At 38.6% G+C, this 20,910-nt stretch overlaps 5 protein-coding genes across 5 annotated transcripts; 4 read left to right on the top strand and 1 right to left on the bottom strand.

Moving 5' to 3' along the window:
* The first annotated feature begins 2,463 nt into the window (after positions 1–2,463).
* Positions 2,464–6,727, top strand: LOC114821953 (endoglucanase 8-like). Its single transcript, XM_029095546.2, has 7 exons — positions 2,464–2,739; positions 2,835–3,242; positions 3,335–3,427; positions 3,607–3,768; positions 5,476–5,587; positions 5,777–5,940; positions 6,240–6,727. Exons 1-7 carry the CDS (start codon positions 2,503–2,505, stop codon positions 6,561–6,563), a joined length of 1,500 nt encoding a protein of 499 aa, XP_028951379.1. The 5' UTR covers positions 2,464–2,502; the 3' UTR covers positions 6,564–6,727.
* A 355-nt stretch (positions 6,728–7,082) lies between these two features.
* On the top strand, positions 7,083–9,135 carry LOC114821955 (protein PLANT CADMIUM RESISTANCE 2-like). The gene is made up of 4 exons (XM_029095548.2): positions 7,083–7,463; positions 7,647–7,718; positions 7,833–8,045; positions 8,812–9,135. The coding sequence occupies exons 1-4, from the start codon at positions 7,214–7,216 to the stop codon at positions 8,901–8,903; spliced, it is 627 nt and encodes a 208-aa protein (XP_028951381.1). The 5' UTR covers positions 7,083–7,213; the 3' UTR covers positions 8,904–9,135.
* A 152-nt stretch (positions 9,136–9,287) lies between these two features.
* LOC114821956 (protein PLANT CADMIUM RESISTANCE 2-like) lies at positions 9,288–11,062 on the top strand. Its single transcript, XM_029095549.2, has 4 exons — positions 9,288–9,529; positions 9,743–9,814; positions 9,929–10,141; positions 10,766–11,062. The coding sequence occupies exons 1-4, from the start codon at positions 9,442–9,444 to the stop codon at positions 10,840–10,842; spliced, it is 450 nt and encodes a 149-aa protein (XP_028951382.1). The 5' UTR covers positions 9,288–9,441; the 3' UTR covers positions 10,843–11,062.
* A 3,449-nt stretch (positions 11,063–14,511) lies between these two features.
* LOC114822045 (dynein light chain 1, cytoplasmic-like) lies at positions 14,512–16,014 on the top strand. The gene is made up of 2 exons (XM_029095971.2): positions 14,512–15,038; positions 15,644–16,014. The coding sequence occupies exons 1-2, from the start codon at positions 14,757–14,759 to the stop codon at positions 15,797–15,799; spliced, it is 438 nt and encodes a 145-aa protein (XP_028951804.1). The 5' UTR covers positions 14,512–14,756; the 3' UTR covers positions 15,800–16,014.
* A 194-nt stretch (positions 16,015–16,208) lies between these two features.
* LOC114822044 (glucan endo-1,3-beta-glucosidase 3-like) lies at positions 16,209–20,255 on the bottom strand. Its single transcript, XM_029095969.2, has 4 exons — positions 19,954–20,255; positions 17,080–18,333; positions 16,843–16,870; positions 16,209–16,734 (listed from the first exon to the last, which is right to left on the bottom strand). Exons 1-4 carry the CDS (start codon positions 20,009–20,011, stop codon positions 16,578–16,580), a joined length of 1,497 nt encoding a protein of 498 aa, XP_028951802.2. The 5' UTR covers positions 20,012–20,255; the 3' UTR covers positions 16,209–16,577.
* Between the last annotated feature and the right edge of the window lie 655 nt (positions 20,256–20,910).

Here is a 20,910-nt window from a genome sequence, read left to right as displayed (position 1 = left end):
CATCTGATTTTAAAAAAATGACGCTATTCACACATCCAGTTTTACCTTTAATACATCTTTTAATTTTCAACAATTGAATATAATGAATCGAAGAGAATCAAATAACAAAAATTAAAAAAAAAAATACATAGAGTTAAAAAGAGATATGTAATTAGCACCACACACGTTCAAAAATTATAAGTTTCGGGTTTGTACTTGCAAAAATTTCGGGTTTAGTGGGAAAAAAGTTCATCGCATAATCGCATTCTTGAAATCACAATAAAGGCAGTCAGGCACTCAATTCTATATGTGATTATTAGAGCTCTTTTAGGTGGGGTCGCTTAGATAACGGGGACGTTTTTCGCTATAAATGGGGTTTAACTATTCGGTGCATTGGAGATGATTTAAACCGGACAACAATACGGATTGGAAAACGGCAAAAAACAAAAGTAGCATCAGGTTTCACATGTTGAATAATTGATTGATTAATACTAACATATATATACACACACACACACACACACACATATACTTTATATTGTTTTCAACATAGAATTGATATTTTCTTCCATTCATTCAACTGCAATAAGTCACAAGTCACATGCATAATTAAATTGATGACTAAAAAGGTGATCCAGAATTTTCAACGGTGTACCATTTAGTACTATGGTATAATGATTTTTTTTTTCACTGGTAAGTAAGAGGCCTTATATTCGATTCTCGCTAAATGCAAACTTGAACTATGTTATTGTTAGCATATTGTGAGGCTAAGCTCACCTCCACCTTTTAGTATAGATACTATCGTTTGTTAAAAAAATAAAAATATTCGCAGCAGCAGTGCCACATACATATACATTCTCTACCTTAATTGGGGAACCTACACATTTGTATCTACCTTCAAACTCCGGAGCCTATAAATATCACATATTGATTAGGGCTTTTGCATCAATTGTTTGTTATCAAAATTACTACAGGGGTGCTTGCGTAGATTTTCATTAACAACGGGATTAAACGGTCAACAAAAAAACAAAACTACAAGAAGACATCATGAGGTGTAGAGAACCTCGCTCAAAAACACAATAAACTCAAATTAGCAAATTTATCAACCCACAAAATTATAAACACTAATAAGAGCTTAATTTAGCAGCCAACTACTTGAACTGCAAGTTTGTGGTTATGTTTGATTTGTTCATATGTTTTTTGCAATTGGATTTAGAGTTGAGAGTTGACGTGCAAGTTCTGTCATTTATCTATTTATAATCTATGAGAAACGTTAAGAGAGACCATCTCAAAAGTGGGACTCTCGACAAATTATATGCCACATCATATTTTTGATACAATCTTTTATAATGTTGACATAAAAGAATTGACGTTAAATTATGAAATGACAGAAAATCTATAAAGAGTCACACTTTAAGGGAAATATCCCATAGCATTTATCGTCTATCTGTATATCTTCCGTTGAAATCCATTTGTACAATTACTGTACACATACCATCTTCGTACGTACTTGCCTTTTAGAAAAATTCTTCCCGATTTGAAATACTTTTGCACAACTACCGTAGCACCGAATCGAAGATCACATGTACGCCTCTATCAATCACGTATTCGCATTGGTCCCCTTCTCTCCTCTCTCTCCTCTCTCTCTCCCACTCCTCAATATCTCTACAAATATCCATTGAAAACTAGAACGTAAAATGACCGTATAGAAACAAGAACACCAAAGTAACGCATTGTAAAAAAATAATGCGAGGATTATGTGAATCAGTTAAAACAGGTAAAGAAATACATTTAATATATATTGACACCCTGAGAGAGGCAGGCGGTGAGAATTTTTTGTGAAATGACTACCTCACAGCTTACTAAGTCGTAAAAATATAATGGATCATGATATACATAATTGACACGAAATGATACAAAAACGTATTCTAATCTTATAAGAGTCTGTCTTGGAGAGGAGAGTATAATCTTGTCGTACATTGAGGGGCCGACACCCCTCCAGCCTTCCACGTGTATCCCACCCATCGCACCATGGACCATCCACCTCCCCCATAATTTAACTCATCATTTCGTCCATTAAATTCACAAATCTAATCCACCGTCGATTCTACAATCTTTCGGGTTTATTACCTTGCAAACAAATTTAGATAGAAAAATTAATGAAAAAAGTTTAAAATTTTTAAATTTTAACGAAAATAACAATATAAATGATAAAATAAATAGTTATATAATCGATTTTTTAATATAAAAATATAATTTTTCGTTAAAATAAATAAAAAATTTTGTTAAAATTTTCAATTTAAACACCGCTTCTCTCCAAACCCGGTCCAACGAGTCAGAGAGACTCGAAGCGACCCAGTCACGCATGTCCTGCATTGGAATCCGAGCAGATCCAGTAACCTCCCTCCACGTGTTCCAACCCCATTGGCCTAGCCTCTGGAATCCAATGACGCCTTTTCGTTATAAAAGAACCCAAGACGGCTGCTGTTTAGTGTGCTCTGCTCCCCTCCACCACCAACAAAAATGGCGCGAAACCTCCTCTGCCTCCCGGGGAATGTTTCCGCATTTCGCGCCCCTCTAGCAGCCCTCTTCCTCCTTTCTCTTCTTTTCCACTCAACCAGCGCCGCCACCCACGACTACCACGACGCTCTCCGCAAGAGCATCCTCTTCTTCGAAGGCCAACGCTCCGGCAAGCTCCCCCCGGATCAACGCCTAAAATGGCGCCGCGACTCCGCATTGCACGACGGGTCCGCCGCCGGAGTAAGTTCCCATTCCCTTCACACTCCCACATTTCTCAAACGCCGAGTTATTTTTTATTTTTTTTCTGACATTGCATTTACTAATACCAACGTCAGGTGGACTTATCGGGCGGCTACTACGACGCCGGCGACAACGTAAAGTTCGGATTTCCAATGGCATTCACGACGACGTTGCTGGCGTGGAGCGTCATCGACTTCGGGAGAACCATGGGTCCGGAGCTGAAGAACGCGGTTCGGGCCGTGAAATGGGGCTCCGACTACCTCCTCAAGGCGACGGCGGTGCCCGACGTCGTTTTTGTCCAGGTCGGCGACCCGTACTCGGACCACAACTGCTGGGAGCGGCCGGAGGACATGGACACGTCACGCGCTGTGTACAAGATCGATAAGAACCACCCGGGGTCTGACGTGGCAGGCGAAACAGCCGCTGCTCTCGCCGCTGCTTCTATCGTGTTCAGATCACGTGACCCGGCTTACTCTAGATTCCTCCTCAATCGAGCCGTTAGGGTACGTCGCTGTCACTCACTCACTTAACTGTTCACTTCGTTTGTTTTATTAACTTTGGGTAAAAAGTAAAAAAAGTAAAATCTGCGACGCAGGTGTTCGAGTTTGCTGACAGGCACCGGGGTGCGTACAGCGCGAGCCTGCACCATGCCGTGTGCCCTTTTTACTGCGACGTGAACGGCTTCCAGGTCAACAAAACTGACTCATATACCGAAACTTTTTACGATAAAACTTACAAGTCCGTGTTAGTAAATAACTTATTAAATGCAATATCGATATAATTAAGTAGTGAAACGTTGGCCCGTCTCCGTAACGTTTTTAGAAATCTAATTTCTTAGCTTAATGTAATTGGATTAATATACTTTAGGATGAGTTGCTGTGGGGAGCAGTGTGGCTGCACAAGGCATCGAGGAGGCGCGTATACAGAGAATATATAGTGAAGAACGAGGTGGTGTTGCGAGCAGGTGATACGATTAATGAGTTTGGTTGGGACAACAAGCATGCTGGGATTAACGTCCTCATTTCCAAGGTACTTAAGCTAAACAAATCTAGCCTTAATTTCTTAATTATTTCTTTATCACTCCTTAATCATTGTGCTACCAACTTTATTGATTATTTAAATATAATTTTATTGTTTGTCTCAATCTGTGTTTTTATTCTTTTTTGGCTTTATGTTCCTGTATGGAATGTTGCAACCATTTCTTTAATTGTTGCGTTACTGTAAAATTATATAAGATTTTTCAGTGTGATCGGTATACGAGATGGTACACCATGTGTCATTATACAAATGGTAAGATACATGTGCTAAAAAGTAAATAACTTAAGAAATAAAAGTTTTCACCACTTCTATTAAAACACGTGGAATATCACTTGTATTCCCGTCACAATTAAAAATTTCTCGCAAAATAGGTGGTATGGTCTGTGTATCACGTGCTTTGGAATTATGTCTAAATGTAGGAACTTGAAAAGGATTTCTCCGCATCCCTTCCACTTGAATCATCCGAATCCTCAACCATTTCCGTTTAATCAATAATCAAACGGTCATGAAGGACTTAACTTTCTTTTTCGCCTTTTCACTCGACTCCCTTGTCTCCCCTCATTTCTCATCGCTGATAAAAATATACCATTAACTTTTATGTCACATAGAGTTTGTGCAAATAATTAACATTATCCAATGTGTGCACCGTGGTTTTTGGTTGTCTTGTGGACCCTTTTGGCATACCGTTTTGAGCAACTCGAATATGTTAAGCAAACAAAGATCTTTGTATTTTAAGTGGTGGTGCGATCCGTACATCTCAGTGCAAATTGGATTTAATAACTCAACAGGCAAAGCATTTGTCATGTAAAGTTAAAAAACATGTAGAAAAAAAATAGTCGAGAAAATTTAGGAAAAAAGTGCGTGAATCTAAGACAAGATCCATTTTTAGCTTACAATTAGGCTTTCAATTGCTAATTATTAGGTTAGACAGTACATAGTCGAAATTACCCCGATGGATTAAAGATAATAAGAAGGAAGTGAGATAATGCAAGAGGGGTAGAAGTGACTTTAGGGTGGAATGGAATTTTGCCTTTGTGTTGTCCCTTCAATCAGAGAAAAGCAGCAAAGTGGTCATCCATTTCCATGTGGACTGGTGGGTCCCATGGGTGGACGAAATGAGTTGAGTCTCTGCTGCATGCATGTGCTTAAAGGCTTCTGAGAGCGAGACGATGGGTTTCTTTCCTTCTTTCTTCCCATACTCTTCCCTTCAGACGTATTATTTGCCTCACAAACCCAACTTTTCTTGGAACCGATTGCGACCCCTTGTTAAGGGCCTTTCAGTTCCCAGTCCCAGATTCCAAAACGTAATCCTTTTCCCACTCTATTATATCTTGTTATCCTTTTACGGGAAAATGATTTCCGCATATTTCTTGTATTTTATGTGCATTATTATGTTGAGATGATTTTCACGCGTCTTTTCTACCGGCACGAATACATTACAACTGTTGTCACTTGGAGCTCTGAAGCAAGGAAGTATCGATCTGCTATATCTTATTTGCAGTGCATATAGATAATAATATAAGAATATTGGAAAATGAAATAGGATTATCTTGATTCATGAATGGCGGATTTCGATTCGTTGGTTTTGCAATTGAAACCTAGCTATTATACACAATGCATGTGTCAGTCTCAGTGTTTGTCATCATCTACAGGAGAGAAAAATCAAAAAATTAAATGTGCTTTTGGATTTGGCTGCAGGAAGTGCTTATGGGAAAAGCAGATTATTTCGAATCTTTCACGCAGAATGCTGATGAGTTTATATGTTCCATACTGCCTGGACTTTCTCATCCTCAAGTCCAATATTCTCCTGGTATATGATATTTTTATGATCACAAAGAATAAAATAATAAGATCATAAACTTTGTAGGACTATGCTAATTGCTTCATGGGCAAATCTCTGTTTTTTTTTTTAATTACTTACTAATTAATTTTTCTGTTTTGTTTTGTGGAACTCACTAATTGAGCTTAGTAAATTGATTTAAGTTTTTCTCTTTTGAAGGTGGCTTGATATTCAAGCCAGGAGGTAGTAACATGCAGCATGTGACCTCACTTTCATTCCTACTTCTGTCCTACTCCAACTATCTAAGCCATGCCAATAAGAACGTGCCATGTGGCGAGACCTCTGCCTCCCCTGCTTTCCTCAAACAATTGGCCAAACGCCAGGTAATTCATGAAAACTAATGCGTCTCTCTCCGACATGGAATGTTATTGCAACGGTGAAATGTTATTGTGACAGTATTTCAATCGCCCGAGAGTTCTGCCAGTTCTCATGATCTTACGAGTTTATGACCATACATTCAGTCATGGACCATCTTTAGATAACGAAGATAAATTAACGGCTAGATTTTGATCTTGTCCTGTCTGACTTTAACCTTAATTTTCTGACCTTCATCCGGAGGGCACCCACGTGAACAAGAATATGTGAGGACAACATTGTAATTTTGGAATTGATTTTTATGCAGGTGGACTACATTCTAGGTGATAATCCATTGAGGATGTCGTATATGGTGGGATACGGTGCACGCTACCCACAGAGGATACACCACCGGGGCAGCTCGCTACCATCGGTGCAGGCCCACCCGGCCCGTATCGGGTGTAAAGCCGGGTCTAGATACTTCTTGAGTCCAAATCCCAACCCAAATTTGCTGGTGGGAGCAGTGGTTGGTGGGCCCAACAGCTCAGACGCGTTCCCGGACTCGAGGCCTTTCTTCCAAGAATCCGAGCCCACCACTTACATCAATGCGCCGCTGGTGGGCCTACTTTCATATTTTTCAGCCCACTATTGATTTCAGTACCCAAATGTAAATTGAGAGAAGTGTAGTGGTGCGCTAAGCTAAGGTCACCCATGCACGTACCCTACCCCCCAATTATTCTGGAATATTCCAATTGTACCCAAATCCCAAATTGATGAAGAAACCACTGGTAATGCAAGCAAACGGCTTTTTGATTACTTTTGAATGTAACAACAACGAATTCTCTAACTCATTTATCCGAATCAACGACTCATCTAACTCATGTATCCGAACTTTTTAGAGTCTTGCTTTACACAAATCGTTTCTTTCTCGTGGTTACTCCGCACATTGTGATACTTGTATACCTATCTTTTTTAGTCATTCGATTGAATAAATTAAAAAAGAAAAAAAGTGTAAAACGTGAAATAGAGGTTCAAAAATCACTCCGAGATTTATTCGGAATTAAAAATTGTTTTATATAAAATAGATATTTTTCACAGGCTTTACCCTGGGCCTTCAAAAATTCCGGCCCAGATTTGTAAGCAAGGAAGCACACAGGAAGACACGCATGACGCAGCCGCAGACAAAGGAGACTAGGAAGTCAATAAGCCGAAGTTCTATAAGTCCTCTCTCTCTGTCTGAACTGAGATCATATTATCTCAACCTCCTCATCGCTGATTGTTCCCCACCAATCTTCAACCATCATGTACTCGTCAAACGCAAATGGATACGAGAAGTACTCCTCCTCCGACCACCTCCACCAACATGTCGATGCACCGGCCACCGGTATCCCGGTCAGCTCCGGTACTGAACCTTATTTCACTACTTCTCACGAAGACATGAGCTCCCAAAGTGGCCACAGCCACATGACCTACCCACCTCCCCATCTCGGCCCTCGCGCCCTCGTTCCTTGGTCCACCGGCCTCTTCGACTGTTTCTCCGGTCCAAAAAACTGTACGTATATATAAAAATACGGCATATATATATATATTATTCTCACTAATGTCAGATTGTCTTATAACGTAAATGATTTGTAATTAATTTGTTAAAGTTGTTTATATTGGGGATTAATTTGGATCATGTATTGATCATTTACTCTAATTAATGGTTCATGTTATTGTGTATGTCTACATGCAGGTTGCATAACATTTTGGTGTCCATGTATCACTTTTGGCCAAATTGCAGAGATTGTCGATAAGGGTTCTATACGTAATTAGCTAATTAAGCTTCTTCCTTTCCTTTTCCTTCCATTTAAATGGGATTAGGTTGTATTAGTAACCGATTAATGAGGGTTAAGTAATTAATTAACTTAATTATATGCAGCTTGTGGCGCAAGTGGAGCGCTTTACACACTGATTGCTTGTGTGACGGCTTTTCCATGTATCTATTCATGCTTCTACCGCTCCAAAATGAGACAGCAATACAGCCTGGAAGAGAGCCCTTGTGGTGACTGCTTGGTTCATTGCTTCTGTGAGGGCTGCGCCTTGTGCCAAGAGTACCGCGAGCTCAAGTTTCGCGGTTTCGACATGAAACTTGGTAATTACTTCTCCATTTCTAGTTCTTCTTTTCAATTCAAAGTTGCAATTAAGCAATGTGCCGCATGACAAGGTTAATACTAATTAATATGAGGATACACATTCAGTTACACCAGTAAAGTGAAAGAATTATAAATCTCTAAAATAATAGATAGGAATATCGTGAATAAAGTCATTGCGAGACCCATCAAAAGAGTAGTTACCCACCCAGGAGCTACTTTATCATATTCTGAATTCAATGGTTTCAATAAACTCCCCGCATTAATTTGTCTTGGACGGCCAGATCTAGAACTACCTTCAACGGTTTGTGTAGCCATAATATATTTTATATTCAACAAGATCTGTTGACTTTGTATGCCCAAGAATTTCTGACCCTATTATAGGTCTTACTGTCTGGATATGATTAATACTAATATATAAAATTGGATCTCCTTATTTCTTTTAATCATAAATTAGTACCTATGTCTTCCTTACTTCCTGAGTTAGGTTAAGTTTTACTAATCATAATTAATTAGTACATCTGTTCATGTTTGTTTAAGATTTATACATATTTTTAAGGAAACGATATTACAAAGAAGGAAGGTCTTTTCAAATAGGGTGGCTTAGACCCTCTAGAAGCAAATTTGATAATATTTTGTGTTGGCCACAAACTGACTGACCTTCCTAATTAAATAAATGTTAGATGGAGTTCTATATTTTAGGTTAATGTTTGTTTGTTCTCTTTGCATTGACTTGGTTGGATTAATGTTGAATAATAAAACAATTAGGATGGCATGGAAACATCGAGGAAAGGAACCGTGAAGTTGGAATGACTCCGGTGGCTCCGGTGGTGGAGGAAGGCATGAGTCGAGATAAATGAAACACCACGTAGACTATCGTTCACTACGAAGATCTCGGTGCATTTTTTGAACATAGTAGAGTTTTCGACACTATAATTTGTATATTGTATTAAATGTTTACTCTAAATTTGTTGTCATGATTTCATACACGGGCATGTACAGTGTATGAAATATTGAATAATTGTTGTAATAATGATACAAATAAATAATAATACATTTAAATTTGAAGACAAAAAACAAACAGAAAATAAAGAAGAATATGTTCAATTTGTTGATAAGAAAGGAATACGTTCGACTTGCTAAAAATAAAGGAATATGTTCGATTTGCTGAAAATAAGGGAATATGTTCGATTTTGGCGGCATGGCCAAGTTATAAGACGGGGGATTGCAATTTTTTTTTTCCCAGTTCACCTCCGGGTGCCGCGTGACTAATAAAAAAATAGAAATACGTTCTTACGTTTTACAATATCAGTCAAGTCAACATTAGAAAAACCTGACGAAATTCAGGTGGATACACTGACACTGACTGAACCTTATTTTACTACTTCTCACGAAGACATGAGCTCCCAAAGTGGCCACAGTCGCCATCGCGACCTCGTTCCTTGGTCCACCGGGCTCTTCGACTGCTGCTCCGATCCAAAAAACTGTATAAAAATGGGATATATATAGATATATTTATATATATATATATATATATTATACATATTATTCTCACTATTGTCAGATTTTCTTATAGCGTAAATGATTTGTAATTATTTTGATAAGGTTGTTTATAGTGGGGATTAATTTGGATCATGTATTGATCATTTTCTCTACTTTTGAATTAATTATTCATGTTATTGTGTATGTCTACATGCAGGTTGCATAACACTTTGGTGTCCATGCATCACTTTTGGCAAAATTGCAGAGATTGTCGATAAGGGTTCTACATGTAACTAACTAATTAATCTTCTTCCTTTCCTTTTCCTTCCTTTTAAATGGGATTGGGGTGTATTAGTAACCGATTAATGAGGGTTAAGTAATTAATTAACTAAATTATATGCAGCTTGTGGCGCAAGTGGAGCGCTGTACACACTGATTGCTTTTGTGACGGCTTTTCCATGTATCTATTCATGCGTCTACCGCTCCAAAATGAGACAGCAATACAGCCTGGAAGAGAGCCCTTGTGGTGACTGCTTGGTTCATTGCTTCTGTGAGGGCTGCGCCTTGTGCCAAGAGTACCGCGAGCTCAAGTCTCGCGGTTTCGACATGAAACTTGGTAATTACTTCTCTATTTCTAGTTCTTCCTTTAAATTCAAAGATGCGATCAATCGGTGTCGCGTGACATGATTAATACTAATTAATATGAGGATATACAACCAGTTACACCAGTAAAATGAAAGAATTATAAATCTCTAAAATAATAGATAGAAATATTGCGAATAGAACCACTACGAGACCCATCAAAAGAGTAGTTATCCGCCCATTAGCTACTTTATCATATTCTGAATTCAAAGGTTTCAATAAACTCCCCACATTAATATATAAAACTGGATCTCCTTAATCATAAATTAGTACCTATGTCTTCCTTACTTCCTGAGTTAGGTTAGGTTTTACTAATCATAATTAATTAGTACGTCTGTTCATGTTTGTTTAAGATTTATATATATTTTAAAGGAAACGATATTACAAAGAAGAAAGGTCTTTTCAATTGGGTGGCTGAGACCCTCTAGAAGCAAATTTGTTAATATTTTGTGTTGGCCACAAACTGACTGACCTTCCTAATTAAATAAAGGTTAGATGGAGTTGAGAGTTCTATATTTTAGGTTTTTTTTTTTTTTTTTTTTTTTTGTTCTCTTTGCATTGACTTGGTTGGATTAATGTTGAATAATAAAACAATTAGGATGGAATGGAAACATGAAGGAAAGGGAAGTTGGAATGAGTCCGGTGGTGGAGAAAGGCATGAGGCGAGATAAATGAAACACCATGTAGACTGTGGTTCACTACGATTATCTCAGTGTATTTTTAGAACATAGTAGAGTTTTCGACACTATAACTTATATACTGTATTTAATGTGTACTTAAGTTTGTTGTCATGCTTTTATACATGGGTATGTACAATGTATGAAATATGAATAACGGTTGTAATATGAGCGTCATGTATAATGATACAAATAAATAATATGGTTTTTATCATAAATGGTCCTTGAAATTGACCAATCCCATCAAGCTGGTCCCTGAAATTGACCAATCCCATCAAGTTGGTCTCTGAAATTGAAAATCAATCAATGTGGTCCTTGAAAATTGATGTCGCAAATCAATGTGGTCATCTCGTTACAATTGCTTTAAAATTCTGTTTAAATTTCTGCTATGTGCTTATGTGTCATATAAGTAGGTCTCACAGGTCTAATTAAATATTACTATAAAATTTTGAAAAAAATAAAATAAAAAATTCTCTCGTCATCTTCGTCGAGCAGCTTGGCTACCATGGCAGCCCTGCCCACCATGGCTCCATTTTTGGCACTCGATCCATTTAAACATAATATACCACGATAGAAACCCAGTCGAATTAGATTTGTGGGATCCATTTATATGACACATAATGTCACATCCTGACCTGGGCTCCACCACTTACCAGGCCCGACTCCGCCGTAACACGATATTATCCGCTTTAGGCCCCGACCACGTCATTATCCGCTTTAGGCCCTGACCACGTCTTCACGGTTTTGTTTCTGGGAACTCACGAGCAACTTCTCAGGGGGGGACCCATCCTGAGATTGACCTAGCCCAAACTCGCTTAACTTCGGAGTTCCGATGGAACTCGAAGTCAGTGAGCTCCCAAAAGGCCTTGCTAGATAGAGATGAAAATATACATATAAAGCTTACAGGATCCACTCCCGTGGGCGATGTGGGATGTTACAATTCACCTCCCTTAAGGGTCCGACGTTCTCGTCGGCACACTTCCGGCTATGGATTGACTCTGATACCAAATTGTCACATCCCGACCCGGGCTCCACCATTTCCCCCATCCGACTCCGTCGTAGTACGATATTGTCCGCTTTGGATCTTGACCACGCCCTCACGGTTTTGTTTCTAGGAACTCACGAGCAACTTCCCAGGGAATCACCCATCCTATGATTGCTCTAGCCCAAACTCGCTTAACTTTGGAGTTCCGATGGAACTTCAAGCCAATGAGCTCTCAAAAGGTCTCGTGCTAGGTAGAGATGAAAATATACATATAAAACTTACGGGATCCACTCTCCTGGGCAATGTGGAATGTTACACATAAGCACATAACAGAAATTTTAATGGAATTGTAATAGAAGGACCATGTTGATTTGCAACATTCATTTTCAGGGACTACATTGATTAATTTTCAATTTCAAGGACTATCTTGATGCGATTATTCAATTTCAGGGATCATTTGTGATAAAAACCCTAAATAACAATACATTCAAAATTGAAGACCAAAAAAACAGAAAATAAAGAAGGAATATGTTCGATTTGTTGAAAATAAAGGAATATGTTTGATTTGCTGAAAATAAAGGAATATGTTCGATTTGTTGAAAATAAAGGAATATGTTCGATTTTGGTGGCATGGGCAAGTTATAAGACGGGGGATTGCAAATTTTTTTTGGAGAGTTTTAACGAAACACTCCTGGTAATGTTTACTTTATCGAAAAAAGATATTTTTATTCTAAAAAGTCACTCTTTGTACTATGCACTTACAACACTTTTTTATCTTTTTGATTAAAATTCAAAATTTTCAAGTCATTTTTATTATTTTTTTTTTTTTTTCCAGTTCAAACTCCAGGTGCCGCGTGACCAACAAAAGAATAGAAATACATTCTTATGTTTTGCAATAGAGTTTTTATCACAAATAGTCTCTGAGATTGACCAAACTCATCATTTTGGTCTCTCACCTTCAAAATCAATCAATGTCGTTCCTGACATTCACTACCACACATCAATTTGGTCATTCCGTTTAGATTCCGTCAATTATTTTGTTAGTTTGTATGTGGGATCCACAAATCCAATAAAATTGTGACACATGGATTATACAAAAGAAGGGTTTTTATCGCAAATGGTTCCTGACATTGATCAAACTCCTTATTATGGTTCATGAGTCTCAAAAATCAATAAATTTGGTATTTGACTTTCACTATCTCACATCAATAGAGTCCTCAATTAAAACTTCATCAATATTTTTTTGTTAGTGTGCTGATGCGGTCCCACTAGTTCCATCATATGGCGCCAAGTGGATTAACTATAAGAAACTAATTTTTTTTAGAGTGAATCAATTGGCGAGTATTTCGCATTGACATTTCCCTCGCATCCCACAATCCCAATTGGAAAATAAGACTCAATCTAAATTCGATAAAATCGAATTCAAATTCAATTCAAATTTGATAAGATTACAACCAACTAGAGAGAATGATAAGTGAGTTCACGGAGGACAAAAGCTTTAGTGGGGTCATGGAGCATTCTTTTTCTTTTTTAGCATACCTAGATGAAGACAAGGACGTCTTTTTTTTTTCTTTTAGTTTTTGTTTTTAATTTCTTATAATACTTTTAGTTTTAAATCTTAAAATATATATATATATTTTTTATAATTAATCCAACCATATGATTGGACTAGTGCGACCATATTATCACACTAACAAAAAATATTGACGAAATTTTAACGAAATGACTAAATTGATGTGCAGAAGTGAAAGTCAAGGACCAAATTTATTGAGTTTTGAAACTCAAGGACTAAATTGATGTGCGGTATTGAATGTCAGGGACCAATTGTGATAAAAACCTTTATTTTGTGTAATCCATGTGTTATCATTTTATTGGATTTGTGGGTCCCCATGCAAATTAATAGAAATAGTTGATGAAATCTAAACGGGAGAACCAAATTGATGTGCAGTGGTGAATGTTAGAATTGACATTGATTGATTTTGAAAGTGAGAGATCAAAATGATGAATTTGATTAATCTCAGGAATTGATAAAAATCATTTGCAATATCAGTCACGTCAACACCTAAAGAAATTCATGTGGTGGATCCACTGACACTGACTGACCCAATCGTGGTTTCCTCCTTTTCCCCGCAATTATCGTGGGTTTGCTGAAAAAATTGAGGCCCTTCATTATCGATTGGAGTGAAAAATACTTCTGCTTTAGAAATACTAGATTATTCTAATCATTGAAACATATGGTTTTGTAATTGGAAAATTCAATTTTGGATGCTGAATACATTCCTTCTTGTCAATGTAATTACGTTCACATTGTAAATACTAAATTGAAGCATATGGTAAACGTACTTAATTAATTGAAATATAAGTCTATGAGCAAATTTTCAATGTGCCGGAATACGATCTAATAACACCAACTGTAATAATATAATTGGTTGAAATTTTTTTATTGTCAAGTTTCCAACCAATTGACCTGACCGTGTTCACAACACCCTAAAAAATCTATCCTTGTAGACAATTTTACTTCAAAGACCTCAAACAAACGATTATTTGGCATGAGAAATGATAATGAGACTTTTTCAAAGTGAATTATTCATGAACTCTCTGTTACCTCATGTCTTTGACACGATATTTTATAATATTAGTACAGATATTAACGTTAAACCATAATCTGTCAGAGGATTTGTAGAGAGTCTGACTTAACATTTCTCATTTGTCATTAGGCAATGCCGTTTGTTTTGGTCGGCAGCTTTCTACTAATCGGAGTACGGAAAAGCTGACTCCTCAGTCCACCACTACACCTACCTCGAAAGACAAACAACAGCAAATACATAACCCAAATTACATTGCAATCGAGATCTCTGTTCCCTCTTCCTTCTCTCCTTTTTTTTTTAAACGTTTTCTTCTTTGGGGACTGCTCGCAAACACATGGAATGCACTTTTTGACTGATATGAGCGTGAAATTATCATCGGCGAAGAGAGAAATGGAGAGAGCAGAGCTGGAGCTGGAGAGGCGGAGCAAGTTCCTTAGCAGTTTGATACAGAAGAAGAAATCTGTGGAGGAACAAGATCACCGTGATAGCCTCAATGTCCGAGTCAGGGCCTCTGACATGCCCATCACTCTGCAAAACCGCGCCTTTCGGTCTGCGCGGGAACACCTCGACGCCATGCCCGGGAAGCTCGACAGCAAAGGCCTCGCTCTCGCACTTAAAAAGGTCAAATCTTTTGCCTTTATCATATTATGGTTTGCTTTTTCTTACTGGGTTTCGATGCTGTGGGTTTGTAGTGGCAAATGGCAATGGCATGCTTGCAATGCTGATTGTATTGTACAAGTGTTTTGAGTAATTGATCATATGGGGACCAAAAATCTTCTCGTTTGGGATTGCTTTTGTAGGAACCGCTCCTACTCATGAGCGCTTCTACTACAAGTGCTTCCATTATAAACATTGAAATTTTTGTTATTCAAGTGCTTCCTGAAGAAGCATTCGGAAGTGCTTCTCCAGAAAATTTTCATTATCTGAGACTTCTCGATAAATTCGAACTTCACAATCAATTTTTCAGCTTGAATTTGCTGTTCAAAAAACACCATTGCATTTATGCGTCAATTTAAAGAGGCGGGTCGCACGGGAATGCAATTTTAGCTACCTTGTTCGTCACCCGATTGGGAAACTACTGTGACACCAGATTTTCTGTTTTTATGCTGTAACTTTTGATGCTCTGAGATTGTAATGATGTGGTGAAACATGCAGCATTGAAATTGTGGGAACTAGCTTTGGTTTGTATAGAGAGTTCACAATGTTGTTTTTGTATTTCTTGACAGGATTTCGATTCATCGTATGGTCCGGCTTGGCACTGCATTGTTGGAACTAGCTTCGGTTCGTACGTGACACATTCCACTGGCGGCTTCTTGTATTTTTCGATCGACAAGGTTTACGTTCTTCTCTTCAAAACAGCCGTCGAGCCTTTGGACCATTGACAACGTCCGTCAATTTTTTATTTATCGTTGCTCGTACGTGTGACGATATTATGATTTTCCGCTGTATACTAAAAGCACTAATGAGTTGTATTTTCTCATGAGGAGTTGCAGACACTCTGTGTTCCGTGTACGTGAAATATTCGTTTCATCTGTTGCAGTGAAAACGTTGTAAATTCATGTCATGTTATCAATGTATTGCAAAAACCTGCTCATCAGTTGTAATCTCAAAAACCCAATTCGTAACACACCGGCAGCAAATACTGTTCTTCTCGATCCACCGGGTTCGTTTTGTACGTTTGTTATGCAAAGTTCATCGTAGATTTGCATTTGCTTCTGTTCAGTAGTTGAAATTAATACTGGCAAAATCTTACGAAAGAAAAGTCGGTCGGATTGAAAGAAAGCAGGCAGATTTACACGAAGATCATACATCTTGAATTCGTCAAGCTGAGTAAATGGACAGATCAAAGTCTAGACCAAAAGAATACAACCGTCAGCGAAAACCAGATTTACGCAAACAAGATAGGTGCAGAAAACAATCCTAAATGCTCTCCCCCTTCCGATTTGTTTCAACAAATTCCAATGGACAGGTACTCACCTTTCAACTCCTATTTGCTGCTGCCTATATGTTCAAATCGAAGCTTGCCACCCCCTAATTCCTCCTGGGAGGGTACAAAATTGGGTATTGCTGCAAGTTTCCCAACAGGTGCCTAACGGAGTCTCTAAAAAATGTTTCCTTTCCATCAAAGGAGTTTCGCAGGAAATACAAATTCATCATGTTCTACAACAGAACTGCACTCAGAACTAAGAAACCGATGATCACAGAGCTTGTGAAGGAACCGCCAGTGTAGAAAAATTGTGAAAGGCACCCGGAAGTTGTGGAATTAGAAGATGGTGCCAGTGATGTTCCGTTGGTGGAACTGCTATTTCTTCTGCCACTGCATTCAAGTAAAAAAAGGAAACAAAGGGTTTCATTAGGTTATTCCAAACAGTCTCTTGGAAGTTAAATTATGATCGTAATAAGATGAGAGAGTTGTAACTCGTACCTTCCTGGAAATATACAAGATCCGTGACCTGCAAGAGTTGGCAATGAAATATTATCAGTAACAAAGCAAGATTTGCACCAACAAAAGAGCATATTATAACACATTGGTAGTGCCGTAAACCAAAATTTTTCGTTTTTGACTTTATGCAGTCTTCACTACTTAAGTTTTATCAATGCTCACAAGCTAGTCTGTAATACACGAAACCACGATGCAAATAAACATGTCATGATTCCATACTTGGGTCTGTGGTAGTAACAGTAGCCACCCCTTTGAAATCACAAGTTCCAGGAGCCTTGGCCATCCGCTGAAAATATGCATTGAAAGCATATGTTGCGTGTGTGAGCACATTATCCGGTTCATAACATGGTTGACCCTGCAGCAAAGGCGAGCAATCAACTTTCCCTGGCCCACAAGCCCAATCCAAGCCTGCCTGTAGCATCTTTTTGTCGGAACCCTCCTTCGCAACACAAAAGGTTTGGTTCGTTGTGTCATTTGACAACACGGTTCCAGCACCTGTTAAGTGCAAGGTATAAACCGGCACTCCATCTGCATTAAAGAGCCCCCAATTCTTTTCAGAGACAGACCCAGGTCTCAAATCCTCATTGTAGAGCTCATAAATATAAGTGCTAACAGCAATCCCAGGATGCTTAGGAGTCCCCGTGTTGTTAAGCACATGCCTAATTAAGTTACTGTTGTAAGTGTTGGCATTGTCAAGTGTGGCATCTGGCTCTGATGAGTCACCCTTGGAGGGCCAACCTGACTCGGTCACTACAATGGGGATATTAGTGATGTTTAGATAGGACATTGCAAAATACGCTGCGTCAACAATAGCATCGAATACATTAGTATAATGTAGCAGTGTATTAGCATCCACAGCTTCCTTGTTCGGAGGAAGAGGGCGGAAAAGTGCATAGTCCAAGGGGATTACACCGTTGGAGCGCATGTAATCAAAATACGGGTAGATGTTGAGCATGAGATATGAATCAGTAGACTGCAAGAACTTGAGCAAGGGAACCATGACTGGATCCCACGAGCGATTGAAAAAGGCTTGGGATGGTGGAAAGGAGTCGAGAATAATGGAGGAAGAGTGCGGAGTAGAGACTTTAATTTGGCGGTCAAGGTTAGACGCAACAAGTGCAGAGTGAATGAATTTCAGGGCAGAAACTAGGACTGGAGCAGCATTTGGGAGGGCACTAAGGACTTCAGATCCAACAGCTATAGCAGTGATGTTGGTGGCAGGGACATGGGCTATCACATTGCGAGCAACCCAGTTGGCAGCAGTGGCATTGGATTGGCCAATCCCAAGGAGCTGTTCATTAGGAACCGAAATAGTCACTTGGATGCCTGTGTTTGCAAGAGCGAGGAGCATGGCTCTGTCTGCATCATAGAGTCTGATATGTCGAATATTTTGAGCTTTAAGAAGTGCCATCACTTGAGTTGGGCTAGGCATATCAGAGACGTCTGTACCGAGGTTTACACCAATTACAGCATCTGCAAAACATTAACAACGAGTGCTAGATTAGAAAAGAAAAAAGCCTGCGATTAAAATCTCTTCCATCTTCAGATTAACTTCATCATGCATATAGAACAGACAGTATCACTCATAAATCTGACATGTACAATCATCTCGAGATTGTTAGCTTAATTGGCCCTCGTCACCTTGTTAGGACCAACTCTAGTTAGGCCTTCATTACCATCCTTCGTGTTGTACAGAAGTAATTCCCTGCTATCTCTCACCAGTAATATCTTGCCATTCTTCCAGTAACCCAATGGCTGTAGAGAAACGTATGAGTGGGGTTATCAAAATCCTAGTCCAAGACTCCTTCACATTATAATCTTTCATAATCCAAAACCAGTATTGCTTGATAGTGCCGATGCTGTGGAATAGTAAACAAATGCACCCTCCCAAAACACCAGTCGTAAATCTCTGATAATCTGTGATAGAAACCGGTGGTGCCAACTCCGATGGGCCCGCATAACCAGTGCATAGCACCATTGAGATATGTTCCATTATCATTCAGAAGATGTTTGCAAGGAAAATCTTGAATGTTTTGCCGTTAATTGTTTTTCAATGAAAACACATGTAGCATGTATCCATAAGCAATCTTGACAAGCTTGTAATCATTGATACAATGGGCATAACCAAAACTAATCCTATTATAACCATTACAGATTCCTTGTGGTTGACAAACATCGTTTGATTAAAATAAGAATTCACTCAAAACATTAAGAATCTAGGTTGTTTTATAGATTCACAGATACAAATATATCTTATATCGATAAATATATGGAGTACGAAACCATATTAATTAGTGCAAGTAGAACACTGCCTGCTTAATCTAGTTTTATCATTCTAAAATGCCTCTTATATAAATTCAGTGTGAAGCAGCTGAGAGAAGTGATGGGCTTATGCATATAATATAAGACCAACTACAGCACATGCTATCCTCCTCAAACTAATATGACAACAATACCCTCCGAAGCGGATTTTGCAGGACCCCAGTTCATTGAAGTCTTAACACTATCCTTTCCATCTCCAACAAGGCTATTTTGGTCCCACGAATTATTTCCCATTTGTATTAGAATGGGGTTTTAGAGCTCAAAAGACTGCCAAATGAGCTGGACCAGTTGGGACGCAAATTGAAAAGCCGACGACAGATCGGAAACTTTCAACAAGGGAAAGATTTTCTCTCAGAAACCCCCCCCCCAATCAGCTGAATGCACCCACTCTCCCACTCTCTCACACACACCTTTTCTCCAGGTCTGCATTTTTCTTGAAGAACATGGTTTAAGTGCAGCAGAGATTGAAACTTCAAATCAAATCAAATCAGTCACAATAAAGTCAATGACTTTGCCGATTAATTAGCAAAAAAACTACTAATCATTTGAACAAATTTAAAAAAGACCCAGAAAAAAGGAGGCAAAAACCCACATAGGAAACGCATCAAAGCGCCAAAAAAATGGAACTTCAAGAAGAAAGGAAGGGTCTTTGGATTATAGGAACTCATAGAACACAATGCAGGCATCCAAAAATAAAGATTATTGACAAATGAAAGCTTAAGTTTTTAAAGAGTTGCTAAAACATATGTGCAGAAAAGCATAAAAGCTTACCTTCTTCAGCAGAAACTGCAGACACCGCCAATAGGAAGAAGAATAGCAGAGCAGCCATGGAATCCTTCCTCTCTGCCCTCCAAAACCATACAAATGAAACCCCCCCCGCAGAAGAAAAAAAATCCCAGAAAGAAAATTTAATTTGTATAAAACCCCAAGAAACCAAAAGGCCAAAAGGGCAAGAATAAAAGAGGGGACTGGAGAAAAAAAGAAAAAGGGAGCTCCTTTTGAGGTTTGTGGAAGCAGCTGACAGAAAGAGGAGAGAGAGAGAGGGGTGAAGTTGTAAGCCAGATGATCGCAGAGTGTGTGGGTGTGTCAGAGATCGGACGGCTGTTATTTACATGCAGGTGCATAGTAACTAGTAAGCAGAGAAGCCTAGGCTACCACCGGATGTTGGGCCTCCCAAATCAGAGGGCTTAGGTTAAGCTTGGTCCGAGTTCGGGGTCCACGAGTAGACCAATCGTGCTGACGTGGCTTGGTACAGCTGGATTCAACGGTCATAATCCGGACAGTGTCCAGTTTTTATTTTATGTTTTTGTCTTTTTCTTTTTGTGTGTATTTATATTTGATTGTCTTTTTTAAGGTACATGTAACACTCGACTAAAAATAATTAGAACGTATACGTATTTTGGAGGTGTCAAAACATCTGGATGTCCTAAGAGTCAACTCGAGATGATATACGTCAAATATAAAATGTATTTAGGAGTAGACGAATTCAAAGTGTGGAATTTTCTTTTTTAAATTCATCAAAAAAAAAAACAAAAAACAAAAAATCAAATTCCAACTGTAACCTAACGGCAGCATAACGTCAGCTAACTGTTGCTAGCTAACGCCATGTTGACTACATGTAGCTGTTGGCATTCAAATGGGCTGAGCCGAAAGGTTGGCAAAATATTAAGCTTGACATTCTGGCACCAGAAGGCTAAAGGGTTGACGGGCTTTTGTGTAATTAGAACA

This window comes from Malus domestica, chromosome 16 (assembly GCF_042453785.1).
Source record: "Malus domestica chromosome 16, GDT2T_hap1".
Lineage (NCBI taxonomy): Eukaryota > Viridiplantae > Streptophyta > Magnoliopsida > Rosales > Rosaceae > Malus > Malus domestica.
This window is presented reverse-complemented; position numbering and strand designations above follow the sequence as displayed.